Source organism: Pagrus major, chromosome 1 (genome assembly GCF_040436345.1).
Source record: "Pagrus major chromosome 1, Pma_NU_1.0".
Taxonomy (NCBI): domain Eukaryota; kingdom Metazoa; phylum Chordata; class Actinopteri; order Spariformes; family Sparidae; genus Pagrus; species Pagrus major.
In genome coordinates, this window is record NC_133215.1 from 19,331,203 (window position 1) to 19,350,051 (window position 18,849).

General features: G+C 41.5%; 1 protein-coding gene across 2 annotated transcripts; it reads left to right on the top strand.

The window, feature by feature from the left end:
- Positions 1-548: 548 nt before the first annotated feature.
- On the top strand, positions 549-18,245 carry ecpas (Ecm29 proteasome adaptor and scaffold). Of its 2 annotated transcripts, none has more exons than XM_073467659.1 (49): positions 549-626; positions 1,408-1,538; positions 1,850-1,966; positions 2,451-2,569; positions 2,762-2,911; positions 3,036-3,213; positions 3,507-3,646; positions 3,936-4,014; positions 4,109-4,228; positions 4,357-4,442; positions 4,552-4,627; positions 4,715-4,764; positions 4,859-4,925; positions 5,110-5,232; positions 5,348-5,451; positions 5,634-5,757; positions 5,877-5,957; positions 6,038-6,254; positions 6,528-6,619; positions 6,802-6,936; positions 7,028-7,199; positions 7,451-7,623; positions 7,783-7,884; positions 8,170-8,293; positions 8,708-8,853; positions 9,073-9,127; positions 9,299-9,413; positions 9,566-9,634; positions 9,780-9,897; positions 10,005-10,172; positions 10,275-10,354; positions 10,955-11,060; positions 11,599-11,646; positions 11,748-11,866; positions 12,338-12,488; positions 12,597-12,662; positions 12,810-12,899; positions 13,031-13,097; positions 13,186-13,277; positions 13,374-13,440; positions 13,528-13,725; positions 13,844-14,055; positions 14,154-14,197; positions 14,308-14,500; positions 14,611-14,761; positions 15,633-15,738; positions 15,829-15,917; positions 16,001-16,072; positions 17,298-18,245. In XM_073467659.1, exons 1-49 carry the CDS (start codon positions 605-607, stop codon positions 17,435-17,437), a joined length of 5,544 nt encoding a protein of 1,847 aa, XP_073323760.1. In that variant the 5' UTR covers positions 549-604; the 3' UTR covers positions 17,438-18,245. The 2 variants fall into 2 exon arrangements, with proteins under 2 accessions (XP_073323760.1, XP_073323768.1); XM_073467667.1 differs by lacking the exon at positions 549-626 and adding an exon at positions 772-876.
- Positions 18,246-18,849: the final 604 nt, after the last annotated feature.

The following is an 18,849-nucleotide window of genomic DNA, read 5'->3' on the forward strand; positions in this document are numbered from 1 at the left end:
CGAGCTGCAAATTAGCCATGGCGAAGTCTGAATAAAGATTGCATGGGTTACATTATAGTTAGATGTAATGCCCCTTTCAAATAATCTGATAAATAAATAAGAAAAAGGACGACTGAAGATTTAAGTGGACAGGAAGCTGAAAACCTATTGTGCAGTTTGAACAATACAGTGACGCGGCACAATAATAATCCAATGAATCACTGACTAAATGTAAATAAAGCCAGTAGCTGTAGTTGACCATACCATAATGTAATCATGCACAAAGGGAAAAGTAATAAAAACAATTTAAGTAAACTTTATATGTATATGCAGGTGTGACGTATCAGAAAACAGCAGCATAGAGCGTAAAAATGACATCATGGTGTATTATTGTAATGGAGCATGTATTGTATTTAAGCAAGAGTTATTACTATCAGCTGTGTCATGCTCATAAACCTCGGTTATATTTAATTGTGCAATATAAAATGATGAGTTATGTTGGTGCTAGTGTGTGTGTGTGTGTGTGTGTGTGTGTGTGTGTGATGAGGCAGCTGCTGAGGAGTGGCTCTGGTGAGTGCAGTGACACTCTGCAAACTGGGAGGGTCGCTAATGACTTTCTGCAAACATGGCTGCCCAGGATGAACTCAGTAAGTTTCTCTCTGCGTTATCTGTGTTTAATATCTCTTAAAATGTCGCGCCAGTCTCCGCCAAACACCTACAGAACAACAGACCTGCGTAATTGTAACGACTGGGATGTTTTTAAAGTCTCGATAAAGCTCGCTTCTTGTAAAAAACTGGGACACGAACGGTAGCTAGCTACTCAGCTATGCTGCTAGCTAGAATGCTAACGTCAGGAGGAGGCCGTTTGCCCAGTCATGGTCAAAATGAAACTATCACGTAGGCTGTTAATATATCTTCATCAATCACACATTTAGGGTGCGGATTTAAAACTTCAATATTTAGGGCATCCGTGATTAATTGCGCATGGTGTCACTGGTTGTGAGAAGCCGGTGGTGTGGTGTAGAAATACGTTGATAGTCTGTCAGTTGTGGTAGCTAGCTGGTTGGTGAGCCATGCCGAGAGAAAGAAGGCAGGGCTGGGTGATGGTTGCACCAACACAGCAGCTGGCAGGGCGAGTTCATAGCCAAACTGGAGCAACATGCATGAGGGACTGTCTGTTTTTAGTTCACATTGTTTGTTTTGAAGGTCGCACAGACTGCTTTCCCCGTCTGGATGCACACACCCAATTGGAAATGGGTGTACTTTTATATCTGAATGAAAAGCTATTGCTAGATTAATTATAACAGATGTATTGCCTTCAGTAGATCTCATGTTAAGCGTTTTTTTTCTTTGAGTATGACATACACCACCTAGAACATGAGATATAAGAGGTTAATCAAGGTGTTCAATGTGTTTTTTTTTTGACAGATCAACTGGAGCGTGTGTTCCTCCGCCTGGGCCATGCAGAAACAGATGAGCAGCTACAGGACATTATCTCCAAGTTCTTACCCCCTGTGCTCCTCAAGCTCTCCAGCGTTCAGGAGGGTGTGCGGAAGAAAGTAAGAGGGGTGTTTCCTATCTCGGTGCCTGAAGAGATTACTATGACACTTGAGTCTGTGCTCTATAGCTACACCTCAGAAAAATGTGAATAAGTTACAGCCTAATGCCGACAGCAGAACCTTCCCCTCAAATATTTGCTTCTTTTTAAACAAATCTTAACATAAACCCATATAACTTCAAATGTATATATACACAGTCACCTCCTGCTAATGTAAATATGCTCTTAAGGAGCCAGTGAGTGTCAGTAATAGTATGCATTTGTCTTTCTGTTATCAAACCACCAAATTACTTTCTGTGCCTCCTCTGCTAGGTCATGGAGCTGTTGGTCCACCTGAACAAGAGGATAAAAAGCCGACCCAAGATTCAGTTACCAGTAGAAACTTTGCTGGTACAGTACCAGGACCCTGCAGCCGCCTCCTTTGTGACGGTAAGAATAAAATTTGACAGGTTTGGTATTATAATGCATGACTGGTAAGGGTGTGGAGCAATTTCAAAATGGTTGAGGTTCATTCAAGCCCTAATGGTTGGGTGTGGCTCAGGAGGCAATCGTCCACCAGTCGGAGGGTCGGTGGTTCGAATCCTGGCCCCTGCTGTGTCCATGTCTTGCGTCAGTGTGTGAGTGTGTATCAATGGTTATCGCTCCTGAGGAGCAGGTGGTGCCTTGCATGGTAGCCTCTGGCACCAGTGCATGGATGTGTGTGTGTGACTGGGTGAATTCTGAATTGTTTTGTAAAGCTAAGATCAGAAAAGTGCTATTTATATACAGGCCATTTACCTTTCTATTTATGGAGAAAGGTAAGTTTACAAATAAGAAGTTGTATTAACTTATAACTTATTTAGTTGTCTTCATCTAGGTGTTTGTCCATTGTTTGAGACAGGTGTGGTAATTGTCTAATTTGTGTATTTTGCAGAATTTCACAATCATCTACATCAAAATGGGCTACCCACGTCTGGAGGTGGGGAAGCAGTGTGAGCTGGCCCCCACCCTTCTCACTGCCATGGAAGGCAAGCCACAACCACAGCAGGACAGGTGAGGGAACACATACACCCACACACCCTCTGATGCTAAATGATGTTTACCATTATCACAGTACTCAATAAACAGTATGTTTTTCAGACACAATTGAAAGTTGAGCACAGATACTGCCTCAGTCCTTTTTATATGAGATTGACCCTTTCCATTCATTGTTGGACTCACTTCGCTCTCTCTATCTTCTCTCAGCCTGATGCATCTGCTGATTCCGACTCTTTACCACATGAAGTATCCTGCCGACACCTCCAAGAATGCTTCTCATTTTAACCTAACTGAGAGGCCGAAGACAGTGCAGCTGCTGCAGGAGTTCATGTTAGATGTTTTACTGATGCCTTATGGGTGAGGTCCTGCTATCTGCTTAGTTTATTGTGTGGCCTTGCTCCAGTGAAATGAGTTTATTAGCTGTTCACGTAAAAAGCATTTTAGCTTTTAAACTAGATTTTTTTTTCTTCGGCTCCCCTAGGTTTGTGCTAAATGAATCCCCGACTCGTCCTGCTCCCTCCTCCTCCCAGGGAGGTTCTGCAGAGGGGACAGTGGCTGCGGGTGGCCAGGGTCTCCCCCAGCCTCCCCCAGGGATGAGTGTCTATGCTGCCAAGAGGGTGATTGGAGAGGCTCAGTGGAGCGCTGAGCAGCTAGAGCAGGTACGACAACTGAAGCTGGAGGATCAGTAGTGGTCATGTTTTGTCAGTTTAGGCAGTTTATAGGTTTGTGTATATTTACTGGGTAAAGCTTGAGTCTATCCCAAAAGCTATTCTCCTTAAATTCAAGATATATCAAATTTAACACAGTTTTTAAACAGAGCAAGTTTATGTGTGAGCCCCTGTATTTTAAGGGCTGTATACTGATTTTTAGTGTATATGTAGGTGTTGTACACATTTTATTGTGTTTGATTATCAGCGAATCAGCTTCCATTTTGTGTATTCGGTATCAACAGTGTAAACTGGGCATAGTGAAGTTCATTGAGGCAAAGCAAGTCCCAGAGGTGGAGACAGTGGTGCATCTGGTAGTGGCATCAAGCGACACCCGACACAGTGTGGCCACTGCAGCTGATCTGGAGTTGAGGAGCAAACAGAGGTAGGTGAAGGAGCTTAAATCATCCCTGGTTCATATGTTCTTACGAATTATCAAGTCATCTACTCGGTAATCTTTCCTCAAACTGAGTAAATCACACAAGGAATTACTAAATCACTACATACACCTTTTTAAACCTGTTAACATCATTAATCTCTGATTGATTCTTTGCCATTCGTTGCCAACATTTACTTCAGGCTATGGCTGGTATCTATATCAATCAGAAAGAAATGTTTAGAGTATAAACCTCAATTAACGTAATTGTTAATTCACTTGTTTTATCACCTTCCAGCATCATCGATTGGAACAATCCTCTAATTATCAACAAGATGTACAAGGTGTATCTGGGGGATGTTCCTCTTAAAACTAAGGTTTGTAAACTCGTCATTTGACTTTCACACTTAATCTAAGAGTTTTTATATGTATACATATTAAATATGTAACACTGTTTTGCATGCGCACCAGGGTGGCAATATGAAGCAAGAGCTGAAGCACGAGCCAGTAAGCACAAGAGTCAAACTGAAGATCCTGCCACATCTTCTGCGGTCACGACTGGCTGCAGAGTGCTTTCCAGCTAATATCCAGGTAAGCTTTTTGCCCAGTGTTTGTAGGTAAATTTGTGTATTCTCAATTTTCATGGCTTAAATTTTGAAAACACATGTTATAGTGTGTCATTAGGCAGCGTATGGTACAATCATTTCTTTCCTCCACAGGTTGTCTATGACGGTCTGTTTGGAGCCAACACCAACAACAAACTGCTGTCTCTCACCTTGCAGTTTGTCCATCACATCTGCATGGTGTAAGTGCACTTTTTCCTTTTGTAGATTTAGCCATTTTTAATTTCTGTGTTGTTGTTGTTATTTTAATTAAAAATATATATATATGTTTGGGCTTTTTATGTTTTCCAGATGTCCTGACACTAATAAACCGTTGGGACTAATGCTGCTTAATGGTCTTACCAAGCTCATCAATGAATACAAGGAGGTAAAACTACTAATGGCAACACACATTTAAACTGCGACTCAGTCATTAATTTGACTAATACCTTCTCAACAACATTTGTCCTCGCAGGATCCTAAGTTGCTATGTGTTGCCTACTCTGCTGTTGGAAAGCTGTCCAGGTAAAATAAAATGCCTCTCATTTCCCTTAAAACACTGCCAGCTTGGTGTGGAATTTTAGAAATAAATAATATTCTACTTTTATATCCCCTCCAGCCGCATGCCACAGCTCTTCACAAAGGATATTGCACTTGTACAGCAGTTTTTTGAGTCCATGTGCAAGGTAGGTAAAAGAGCTCTTGCGAAAAGGACATTAAATGCACATAAAACTCAGCAGCACACAACAATAAATAAAATAAAAACAACAGTACGAGTTTATTGTATAATCTTTTTCTAAGCCTATATTCTGAAGAGACCACAGTGGTGCATCTGATACTGACATTTCCATAATTCTGCATCTTCTTCAGGAGGAGGCTGATGTCCGTCTTGCCATCCAAGAAGCTTTGTCTATGATGGTTGGAGCTTATGCCAACTTACAGGGGGCACTGCTAAACCTGATGGAGGCCCTGGTGGCTGCATACATTGGAAAGGTGAGTGTACACAGGCAAAATAGATGTTGGATTACGAATTGAAAAATCATTAATGTTGACTAAATTGATAACTAGGCATGAGGCAAATTAAACAATCTTTTTTTTTTTTGTGCAGCCGGAGGTGCAAGTTCGTCAGGTGGCCATGAAGTTTGCCAGCACAGTGTTTGCGCCTGATCACGTGCCATCAAGATACCTGCTGCTCCTGGCAGCTGGTGATCCGTAAGTCCCAAAACACAAAAAAGTTTAACATAATGGTAAATAGATTGCAGCATGAATATACCACCAGCATTTTGTGAATCTTGAAGGACTTATTATTTCATAACTAAGAAACTGAAATGAGGGTGTTAATGGTTTATGTTCCTGAGTGATGCAGAAGCTAAAATGCGATCATTTATGTGTAGGAGGGAGGAAGTCGCTGGGGAGGCCCAGAGGGCTCTGAGAGCTTTTCCTACCAAGAGCTCGGAGAAGGAGGGACCAAAGCCAATGCCATCATTTCCTGACATGGTGGCCTATGTCCAAGAGAAGGTGAGGCTCTGTCCGTATTTGTCATCATCTTGGAGGTGATGCATCCAGATTACAAGGCAGCCATTTTTTTGGTGAAAGAAATAATGAATCTCATTGCTCATTGGTAATGTTGTTATCAGGCAGCTCAGAGGATCAAGACTCCAGCAAAGTACATTGTTGGAACCTCCACTATTCCTTTCAACCCATCTGCATTTGGGGAGGTAAATATTAATCTGAGACATGGATGAATTTCCCTTTTTTCTCGCTGCAGACACCTAATTTTCTGTTCCATTGTCTCCAGATTGTGCTCTACCTGAGGATGTGTTTGGCCTACAGCGCTGGGGCCACGCCTATGTCTGCACGTCTGACAGACATGCAGGATGATGCACCAGCCATCGGTCGCTATGTCCACACACTGCTGACCTCTGAGCATCAGCCTTCAGTGTCAAAGGGTTCTGAGGCTAACCCTGTTCATGTGTACATGGATCTACTGCAGCAGCTGCTGTCTGCTGTCGGGGGTGAGAGAAGTTAAACTTGCTCTATCCTTAGGGCCATTCTATTATACTACAGGATTAAGTCAGGTCTACTTTGTTAGTATGGGCTTCTTAGCGATAATTAAATATAACTTATATTTATCACTCTGACTCAGAATTGTCTTTAGTTAAGTTCAATAAAGTGGAAGAGAAAAAGTGAGGGTGTCATTGTTTATTGAACCCATTATAAGTAATGTATGCAAAGTGTTGTGGGGTTTATTGTGATCATAATTGTGGAAATGTGTTTGTTCTCAACAGGAATCCCAGTTATGTACTGTCTACTAGAGGTGGTGTCTGTCTGCCCAGAGAAACTGGCCCCCAGATATGTTGATAAAATTGACTGGATTAAAGTGAGTATTTTATCTATGTGTGTGTTTAATTAGATGTTGGTTGGAGTCAACTCTCCATTGACTTTTATTGTGCTCCAATTAGTGAGATGAATATCAGCACCACTAAACAATTAGCCCATCATTTAGCATCCTATGATATTGGAGCCTAATTCACATTTCACAGCTGTTTCTCTCTTCTCCAGAGTCTGATGAACACAAATAAGGAGGACATGAGGGAGCTTGCAGCCCAGCTGTACGCTTTGGTGATTTCCACCATGACTGGCAACGAGCTGCAGATGGCTGTACACAACCTGGTCAAAATCACCAAAGACAACCATGTAAGCCACTTTGTCTCTATTTAGTTTTTAGTACTTTCAAAGTGTGCTTTTTTCCCTTCAGTAATTGTTTATTGGTTTTGTTGAACCACAGAGTCCTGAGACTCAGCATGGCGCCATTTTGGCTCTCGGCTACATGGTGGGAAGATACATGAGCAGGAAGAAAGCTGTCACCTCGAGTGACTCCACGCACAACATGGAGCAGGCAATGAGCATCACCTCCCAAGAAGATGATGAACTTGTTGCCATGGCCACCAAAACAATTGGTATGCAATTATTTTAGTTTCATCATTGGCTCCATTTATTGACTCTAGTAGGTTTAGACTGCAATAAATTGATGTTAAGTTTCAATTTATTTGCCTGGATTCTGAGAAGGAGACGTAAAGGGAATTGTTTATCTTCTTTCTATTACTAAATATTTTTCCTTTTTCTTTTGCCATTACATTTTTTTTGTGTCAACACAAATGATTCAATCCACTCATTATGGGTTTATCAAGCTGTATGTGTTTCCATCCAGGTTCCTTCCTAGACAGCAGTAGTGCACTGCTGGCGGTCGCAGCGTGCACAGCTCTAGGAGAAATTGGGCGGAACGGCCCCCTGCTGATACCTGCAGAGGGGGACGGCTTCACCAAACTGTCAGCTGTAGAAAACCTGCTGGCTCGCATCCCCTCTGGCAAGGAGAGCACAAAGGTAACCTGGGACTCAACAAAAGGAAGCGCTTGCTGTGATATTTCCTTTGTGATGACATGTTACTATACTCCATTCCTGCTCTATGTATTAATGACAACTCAGATCTTCAACTAAAATATTTGCAACTTATATCATGTGGTTTGTTTCTGCCTCTTCCAGATGAAGGAGCGATCAATCCAAACGTTGGGTTACCTACCTGTGGGAGATGGAGACTTCCCCCATCAAAAGAAGCTGCTGCAGGGTCTCATGGATTCTGTAGAGGTAGAGCAATGCAGGGCTTCAAAATGACAGCAAAAACAGTTGGAACTAACTAATTATTTAGTTAGTGTTAGAGTTAGTAGGCACAAGCTACTTGATTGAAAGTAATAGCTGTAAAATGTAATTTGTCTGGGATGTGTGTTGGTTCCCTGATTGAGAAAAACAAATAGTCTTTTAAAAATCTGTTGTTAGGCAAGAAGTCAACCTGTTTTGCAGATTTCGTCAGATTTTTGATCTGGTCTCTCTGTGAAGTTTTCTGTGGAAAAATCTCACATTTTCTCTCTTTAGGCCAAGCAGGTGGAGCTGCAGTTCACAGTTGGAGAGGCTATAACCAGTGCTGCAGTGGGCACTAGCTCAGGAGCTGCCAGAGACCCATGGACCTGCACTGAGGACCAGTACAGCCCACCACTAAGTACGTACTTTCAGTTGTCCTGTAGTAGTCGAAATGCACTTTAAACAGTTGATGTACATGTTTGTTCATGTACAAAAATTAATTACTCAAATGATCATGCATATCTGATTTTATTGTCAAGTATGTTTTGAGGCTGACTGTCCACATTGTAGTTATTCAAGTGGTCAGATTCGTCAGACTATTTCTTGCATGATGACAGTGATTGTCACATTAAAATGTTTGCTGATGAAAAACACAGTTTCTGTCTTGTAGCTCTGCATTACTAGTAATCAGATTTCAGATATGAAAAATATGTAATTTTCCTCATTGTACGTTTACATACAATAGTTAATTTTTATCTAAACCTCAGATGATCCCTCAACAAAACTAGACATGTAAATTGTTGTCTTTCTGTTCTCTTCCTTTCCCTGCTAGATATGAAAAACAATGATGTGGTTCCTTGGGTCCTCAACTCCATCCTGGCCAAGTATATACCCAGCCAGAACCCCCATGTCCGTCAGGCAGCCTGCATATGGCTGCTCTCCCTGGTCAAGAAACTCAGCCAACACAAGGAAATCACGGTGGGTCTATTGTGCAACAATATAGGTCTGAATCTAAAGACAAATTGGTATCACAGTTTTATTGCAGTATATAGTATAATATATGGTATTTATTAATGTCATTTAATGTCAAAGATAATCGTGACTGCTTGAAGGCAGAATTGACTCTTTATCTACATATATTGAGTCACTTTTGTTTGTAATGTGAATAATTGTCTTCTTCTCCCTTTGCTCCTACAGTCCCATTTGAAGGAGATTCAAGTGGCGTTCATCTCTGTTCTCTCAGACCCTGATGGTAAGAAGCGAGTTCTGTCTAACCAGACTGTTAGATTGGTCTGCTCATTACTGACACCAGCCAGTGCTTTTCAAATTTATCTGTTCAACATTACTGAACAAACAGCCATCACCGCTTGCTCTCTGTCTTTCCCAAGTCCTCATCCATCACTCTTTTTCTTCTTTCACCTAGAGTTGAGTCAGGATGTGGCATCTAAAGGCCTGGGCCTCGTCTATGAGATGGGAGGAGAGGGTGACCAGCAGAAACTGGTGTCGACCCTGGTGGAAACACTCATGACTGGCAAAAGGTGAGTGGATGGTTGAGTAAAGGAGAAAGGAATGAAACGAGAGAGGGTCACAGAAGGTTGAAACGTGCTCTCTGTAGAGGAGGAATAAATAAGACCAAAATATTTTCAGTGTGTAAAGATATTGTTATATTCTTCTTCATCTTTCCAAACAGAGTGAAACATGCTGTTTCAGACGACACAGAGGTGTTCCAAGGAGAAGGTTTGGGGAAAACACCTGATGGGTAAGTCATATGTCACTGCTTTAAGACATTTTTTTGCTCTTTTGTGTGTCCAAATGTAATGAAAAAGCTAAAAATGTCTATTTCTGTGGGTTCTGTGTGCACAAATTGACCTTCTTCTACTTCTTGCATCGATGGCTCCTGGCAGTCATGGCCTGACCACATACAAGGAGCTCTGTTCTTTGGCAAGTGACCTGAACCAACCAGATCTCGTCTACAAGTTCATGAACCTGGCCAATCATCATGCCATGTGGACCTCCCGCAAGGTATCCTGCTCATGCATCATACTCTCGAATCTCTTCGGCGAACACACGTCCCAATTTTCCTTCCATCTGTTTCACTTTTCCTTCCACCTGACCTCTCCTCCTTTCAGGGAGCAGCTTTTGGTTTCCACATGATCGCAGCTAAGGCCGGAGAGCAGCTGGCTCCATTCCTGCCCCAGCTCATACCCCGTCTGTACCGCTACCAGTTTGACCCTAACCTGAGCATTCGCCAGGCCATGACCAGCATCTGGGATGCCCTGGTCACTGATAAAACCCTGGTAAGAGTTGAGCCTGGTGCACTCACAAAAATACACAAGATGTAGTAATCTACTGTCATTAGAGGTTATGTGAGCATGCCTGTTTGTTCTGATGTGTTTCAGGTGGATAAGTATTTGAAGGAGATTCTGCAGGATGTCATTTCCAACTTGACCAGTAACACCTGGAGAGTGCGCGAGTCCAGGTACAATAACAATACACACTAAACTTCAAACTCCTAAAAATGAATATTATTAAGAAAATTATTTAGAAAAAATGCTCCATTTTGTTTTTTTCTTTTGCTGCTCATTTATTAATATTCTAAAACAAAATGAGCGGGTTGAAATGGGCAACACAACATTTGCACAGGAGTAGGGTCTTTCAAGGAAATATGCTGTGTAACATGTATCTGTTACATTTTAAAAGCACATATATAAAGCACATACAAATAGTTATTTTTGTCAAGCATTTTACTTATTATTGGAGTCTCAAGGTAAAGATTAGTTTCTCTACACAGTTGGTTTTACTGACAATGGCACTCCAGTTGTCTTTGTTTGGAGGTTTTACCAGCAACAATTAAGTGTCATGACAAGAGATTGTTTGGGATTTTTGCACATTGTAATCATTGTAACTTTTTAATCATACTAAGCAATATGATCATTGTAATTATCGTTATCTATCAAAAGTAGTTTCTTCTCTTACAGTACTTGCAACCTCTTCAGTAAAAGAATGTCAGCTGGAATCCTACACTGTAATGTAAATGTCAGAAACAAATGTGTTTTTGATTAATGGATTTTCCTTCCAGCTGCCTGGCCCTGAATGACCTGATTCGCGGCCGCCAAGCTGATGACCTCATCGATCACCTAGCAGAAATATGGGAGACACTGTTCAGAGTCCTTGATGACATCAAGGTTAGCCAGAAATGATCACAAGAGCAACAGATGGTATTTGTAAATAGTTCTGTAATTATGTAATTTAGAGAAAAAAATGTAACTTTGACACTTTCTAGGATGCATGGTGGGTCAGGATCTCAGTCACAACACATTATAACTGCATCCATATGATTATAAACAGTCAGCAGGTACATGTTTAGATTTACAGGTGGACACCGGGGGAAACATGTTGAAAAAAACACATAGGTGTCAACATCATGACATGTACCGTCACACCTCTTTTGGATCCGCAGTGCCGGAGTGCTGTAAGAATTGACACACTGGTGCGGCTTTATGCCGGAGCTGCTTGGTTTTGTGTGAACAAACAAAGGCAGAGAATTGGCGAACCTCCACTGCAGAGATAATGAGGAGTCTCTGTGTGAAAAGGGCTACGGACAGCAGACATGACTTACACATATTACACACATTACTATAGACACGTTACAGGTAGAGATCCAGTTTTGATTTCTTTCATGATTTTGTACTGTGATTCTGACATTGACATTTTGCATTTCAGGAATCTGTGAGGAAAGCTGCAGACCTAACACTGAAGACACTCAGTAAGGTAAAGTTGGTTGTCACAGATTTGGCCTGTTTGTAAATCTTTTCTGTAAACGAGCACGTCCAAGTGTCAGTGTGTCAGTATGTCTCCTTCTCTCTGTCCAGGTGTGTACTCGTATGTGTGAGTCTACAGGCTCTGCAGCCCAGAGAACTGTGGCAGTGATGTTACCGACCCTTCTGGAGAAAGGCATCGTTAGCAATGTATCAGAGGTCCGCTCACTAAGGTAACAGCTCATATTGAGGTCACTTATGCTGCTATGTCTGTTAGTTACAAAACTAGCATTTAGGTTGTGGGAGTAGATGGCAAACAGGATGTGGATGTTTTTTGGAGCATGACAGTTTAAATCTCAGCCCATGTTGAAAGATGTTGAATGTTTTCCACTGTTTTTGTTAAACAACTGCAAAATCAAACCAGATTCTTCTCAACATGCGGTTTACCTACATATGATCCTGGAAAGATCAAGTTGTGAACAGGCAATGTCTTGTGTTGGCAGTGATTTGCCATTTTTTTTATGCATTGAACTATGGTTCATTAAAACCACCAAGGCAAGGAAAAATTTACAGTTGCAGTTTTCTAATATGTCATGGCTGTTTTGTTCGTCTTCCAGTCACCACATTACCAGGTTGTAATTTTGTGTCACATCATCGTCTGCCTTATTTTCTCTCCACCAATCTATTTTATTTTTTTCGTCCAGTATCCAAACTCTGGTGAAGATCAGTAAGACAGCCGGTGCCAGACTAAAGCCCCATGCTTCCCGGTTGATCCCTGCCCTGCTGGAGGCCCTCAGCACCCTGGAGCCTCAGGTCCTCAACTACCTCAGTCTCAGAGCCACAGAGCAAGAGAAGGTAACCTCAGCTGTCTGCTGCATCCTCTACATTGTCTGGTAACCAAAGCCTTAAGTATTCTCACAGGTTGGACCCTATATAAGTGTTCGGTTCATTCTGTCTCTATAGAGTGCCATGGATGCTGCCAGGCTGAGTGCTGCCAAGTCCTCTCCCATGATGGAGACCGTCAACATGGTAAGAAAAAGACTGCTTAGTAACTGCTGAGTCTCTTGAGGGTATTAGACCCTGTTTCTAGGTGTCACAGGAAAAAATGTAAGGTTCCTACTTTATAAAACATAACGAAAGCCAGTAAGATCTGTCTTGTGTTTTCCCTGTGTTCAGTGTCTGCAGCACCTGGATGTTTCTGTACTGGGAGAACTGGTTCCCAGGCTCTGTGAGCTGCTCAAGAGTGGAGTAGGCTTGGGCACCAAGGTAGACAAATACTTATGTAATTCTTAGATTGTGTGTAAATGGTGGATTTTGTCTTTCAAATACACTTGTTTGTAACGTACTTAAAGATATCTTGTTAGTGTATTTATATCAATCTCTTTTCTCGGCTTTAGGGAGGCTGTGCTAGTGTCATTGTTTCACTCACAGTGCAGTGCCCCCAGGACCTCACTCCATACTCAGGTAAGTTGTAGATATGCTTAACTATTTCTGTAATATGTTTACTATTTAAAGCAAGTGAACTAATATAAAGATATTTTGGTGTCTTCAGGTAAACTGATGAGTGCCCTGCTGAGTGGTATCCATGACAGAAGCACCGTAGTACAGAAACAATTTGCCTTTGCTTTGGGACATCTAGTCAGGGTAAGAAACACATCTGTTAAGCAGTCTTATTACATTAATCACACCATAGGTTGCTCTCATTGAGTAAGCATGGGTTGTTACTTGTTTTTCCATCAGACAGCAAAGGACAGCAGTGTAGAGAAACTCCTACTGAAGCTCAACAGCTGGTACTTGGAGAAAGAAGGTAAGGAATTCACCATTTTCCTCAAAATATAATGATTTTTTTTTATGTACATTAAACCAAACAGTAAACAAACTGTCTTACTCCCAGAGCCAGTGTACAAGTCCTCATGTGCATTGACCGTGCACGCCATCAGCCACTACAGTCCCGATGTGCTGAAGGGCCATGCCGGGGTGGCTCTGCCGCTGGCATTCCTGGGAATGCATCAGGCGCCAGGCCCTGACGAGGAGAAAGGGGAGAGCCATGACGCCACACTGTGGGGTGAGGTCTGGCAGGAGAACGTTCCAGGTGAGAAACGCTCAAACAGAAGAGCACCAGCTGATTCAACACCAATCATAACATCTGTAGCTATTTTGTCACTGTGATAACGGAACCTTTTACTCTTCACACTTTTCTTTGACTCTAGGAAGCTTTGGAGGCATCAGACTCTACATGACGGAGCTGATCGCTCTCACGCAGACGGCGCTGCAGTCCCAGTCCTGGAAGATGAAGGCTCAGGGTGCTGCTGCCATGGCAACCGTTGCCAAGGAACAGACAGGCTCATTGGTGGCACCACACCTTGGCATGGTGTTAACGGCTCTAATGCAGGGACTATCTGGACGCACATGGGCTGGCAAGGTAATGAATAAACGACAACAGTAAAAAAATAAATAAATAAATAAAAAATGTTTTGTATTATTTGTATTTTTTTGTTTGATATCTTTTTTTTATTTCAGGAGGAGCTGTTGAAAGCCATTGGATCAGTGGTCTCCAAATGCAGGTGAGGCTCCTTGCAGAACTTTTCTTCTCATAAATGCCATTTATTTGAAGAATAACTGAGGATATTTATTGTTTTTTATTCTGTTTTTCCATTCTTCCTCTGGATTCTAGCGTGGAGCTTCAGAAGCCTTGTGCAGGCCAGCCCACTATCTCTGAGGTGCTGGAGCTCGTGTTAAAGGAATGTCGTAAGGAGAGTCTGGTGTACAAAATGGCTGCTTTGCGCTGTGCTGGAGACGTGCTTCATAGCAGCCAGGAAGACCGTTTCAGCGTCTTGGCGGAGATCCTTTTCCCTCTGATCAAGAAGGTTCAATCACATCTACTCGTTTCATAGAGCTTGTTTGTGACGGTAATACCATATTGGAAGATATAACTACAATACAACTTGGCTCAATCTATCTTTCTGATTCCCAACAGAGCTGCCCAGAGAGCGGTGGTGCATCACCGAGGTCACTGGACGATGACGATGATGATAGAGATGTGAAGGAGAAAGAGCTGCAGACAGAAGCTCTTCTCTGTGCTTTTGAGACTCTTGGAAAGGCTTGGCCAAGAAACTCACAGACTCAGGGTGAGTTTATCTTTAGAACAGACACAACTGGACCACTGCTTGGATAGAAGTTAACTGGTTCAGGGAAACTAATAAACACTAATCCACATTTTTTTTCCAAACTGTGCACTTGTTTTACATATTGCACTGTGTGTGGTGACAAATATTAATCCTGGACACTGAGTAACATCCTCACAACAATATAATGCAGCAAGGTTTTTTTTTATATTCTTTTTTGAAGATGAACACCGTGGTACACTTTTTGACTCCCTCTGCCAGTTGCTGCTCATGTTGCAGACCACAGTTGCTCCTTTGAGCCTTGACCCCAGTTTGTGATGGTCCTCATGTACGGCAGTAACGTGCAAAATCATATTCAAACTATTATTTCTGCCTGCCCCAAGTAGAGATGGGTGGATGGATGCACTGATGCAAAGATTACCTTCCTTTACAGTTTCAGACATTTTGCAGTCCAAGGGTTTGATTTTGCTATATATTTTGCAAATATGCCAGCAGGTGGTTTTTTGTTTTTTTAGAGATAAAATACATGTAATTTTTCTAATACAGACGTGTAAGCACTGGTGCTATGATTATGACATATTACATTCCCCCCATACAAAAAAAGATGCTTTCTCTATTTTCTTTTTGTCTGTTGTTCACTGAACATGACTGAGATTATATTGAAATGTATTCAACAAGTGAGACATTCAAAGTTTGCCAAATGTCATGTGAACAAAATTATAAGCAGCATCATATCACTTGAATACCATGGCAGCATTTCTCACACTCACTCCACCACCTTTAAAACAACAGGTGGGTGGGCTGCTGGGAAGCTGAGATGTGGCCTCTGCCAAGGAATGTTCTGAACACTATGTGTCTGTATGTGTGTGTGTAGCTCGTTTCCAGATGGAGGTGTGCAGTATGATGTGTGAGAAGCTCAAGCTGAGCACCTGGAAAGTCCAGCTTGGTGTTCTACAGTCCATGAAGGCATACTTCCAGGGGTAAGGAACAGACAAGCAAGAGCTTTACCAACTTTTTCTTGTACTTTGTGTTTTGAAATTATTGTTTTAACACACTGTTTTTCTCCACAGGTTATTGCTGCTAGATAAAGGCAACGAAGACGTCAATGCATTGTCGCAGATCCTCACAGACACCTGTGCTGCTCTCACTTACCCTTTAGGTAAGAACCTCACCGTCTCACTCAGCTATAGTCTAATATGCCTGCAGAATTTTCTCACCATATTTGTGTTTTTTCCATTCCAGAAAACAAAAGTTACTCCTCTGTGAGGACAGAGGCCTTGTCAGTTGTGGATCTGATCGTAAAGAGAACTGGAGGTAAGTATTTATTTCTGCTAAGAATAAAAAGCTTAAAGTGTATTCTTCTGAGTTCAGTTTGAATGTGAGCAGAGCCATGCTTTTCTACAAGATTGGGTTTTCACTTATGGTCATTGGATGTGCAATATATACAAACAATAAGAGGCAGTTGTATGGTAACACATCCTCTGTCAGGAGCTAATTTCAATAGGACTGAAATTTTGTACTGACTTTCATGGTTCTCAGACAATTGATCCTAAGGTGTTCCCCTTGACTTTTACTCTAGTGCCACCATCATTTTCACATTTGTGATTTTAATTAAAATATCTGAACAACTATTCAGGATGCCAGATTGCCATGAAATGTGGTACAGACATTAATGGTCCCTACAGGATGAATTATAATAACTTTTCCTTTAGCGCCATCATCAGGATACAATCAAGGAAATCAAAGATCAGACATCTGCAAAAATAACACTCCTGAGCTCCAGCCTGAGCTGCAGTTTGTTTAAGTGCTAAATGGCAAACATTAGCATGCTAACATGCTTAACTAAGATGGTGAATGTTGTAACATCAGCATTGTCATTGTAAGCATTTAGTTTATTGAAGAAGACAGTGCAGATTAATAATGCATGGTAATACATGAGAAAAAAAATTGCATTAATTATCTAAAAGGCTATTTCTCATCGGTAGTCCCCAGGTGTTAAAAGACTTCCTAAAACACAACAAAGCAAGGGAATAAAACAGGGCACAGAACTGAGCAGGGAGCAGAGCAAAATAACACAGGGTATGCAGTTTAAAGACTGGAAAAAGACAGACGGTTGTTAAGAGCAGTAAAACCAATAGTGACATGTTACAGTACATATAGAATGACACGGCAAATAAGCAGAACAGGTATATAGAAGCAAGTTTAGTGCTGATTATGTATATGAATTAATCATCCAATGTTTAAATTAGTTACTTAAATACCATCATTCTTATTATAGCATTTAGCTGAGTGCACTGCTGTGTCTGAGTAGAGCTAGCATGGCTGTAGACTCTTAAGTTTTGGTTCTCTCTCTTCTCTTTTTCTCATTACTCCATTCATTAACTGCATGTTTGTAATCTAACCACAGAGTTTTGATAATACTCCACTGCAAATACTGTGAATTTTCAATGCAAAGCTTCTTTCTTTTGTTTTTTTTCCGATAGATTATTGATTAAGGTGTCACTGATGAAATACTGTTTTGCCTGTGTGATGTTAACAGAGAGTGAACAGTGGGACTGTGTGTCGGTGAAGAGCCGGGAGCAGCTGCAGCGCTCCCTGTCAACGCTGCAGTCCGACAGCAGACCAGACCTGAGGGATAAGGCCCAGGAGCTGCGCAGACACATCCAGAGCCAGCCCTGAGCTCACACATACACGCACACTGCTCACCCAGCCAGCCAGACACACGCAGTCACAAAATAGAGCAACTTCTTATTACTTGTTCATCAGTAAAACATCACACACTCCTCTGTTAGACCTCTTTATCTTCTCCTTGACATAATCACAAATCTCTCAAATAACTGCATTACTAATCCATATTACGTGTGAGCTGTTAAAGCTGGCTTTGTGCAGAAGACTGTCCCACTCTTGCTGACAGACTGATTCACATTCATGTATGGCTGACAAAGCTCGACTCTGAAGCTTGAAGAGACTACAATAACACAACTTGCTGAGTCTGAACTCACGATGACAAGTGGTGAAGGGCAAGGCTATTATTGTAATGTGTTTTATTTGGTTCATTTAAATGGACAGTAAGATAATGATAATAAATACTATATAAACCAATGTGTTGGGTTTGTGGACGCTGTATACCTATAGCCCCAAAATGGGGACTTTTACTACTGTTGTGGGTTTGCCTACTTATTAAATATCCGAACAGCAGCAGGTTGTGCACCTTAGCAGAGTTGCACTTTTCAGAGGTGTGGACACATCCTCAGTTTTACCACTGTTGCTGATCTGTGGTGATCGACTGAGGAATTGGAGATAATATCCATGTGTGTCCTGTAAATGGTGTTTTCTCCTGTTTGCAAGGTGAATGAGCAAGACAGCAGCCAACTTTGTGACGTCTTGAGAATAAATTAAAAAACAAACCCTGCTGTTCAAGTGTCAAAGTGATACTCTTGTTGTTTGAATTTGTCCCTGATGAAATAAAACTTGACAATTTGGACAAGTGACTTTCTTTTGTCTTAATACAGAGTGATAGTTATACATTTACAGTTTTAAATCAAAGCGACAAGGTAATGTCAAGTGTCTGAGGTGCTCAGTGATTATCTACTTGACCTCACGCAAATGAAAAGTTGGGTGAAAGCAGAACATTGTAGCATTCTCCTAGACAACTGAAGTAGGTAGGTGTTTAAAAATGTAAAAACCAAACGGGAAAAAAAATTAAAAATGGCTCCATGCAGCTCGTCCAATGTTTACATCCTGTAAACAAGGAACTGGAGCACAACATTAGTAAGCACTGCAAGTACAGCCAGGAAGCTGCTGATAAGGTACACACAGACACGCACGCATCAGTCAGTTCTGTACTACAATAATATATTTGTATTACTTCACTATAGCTGCTAAACTAAAAGCTTTGGTACACACTATTTGAAGTGGGTGCACAAGCTCAAACACACATTGAGGGTGTAAATAATGACTTTTCAAATCAGTTTGGTAACTCAGGACTTCCAGAGACTTGGTTAACCCTCACTCTGAGTGAGCTCTCACTCTATCCTTTTCAATGGATAACCTAAAAACCTAAAAAATATCAGGTATTAGATTGCTTATTT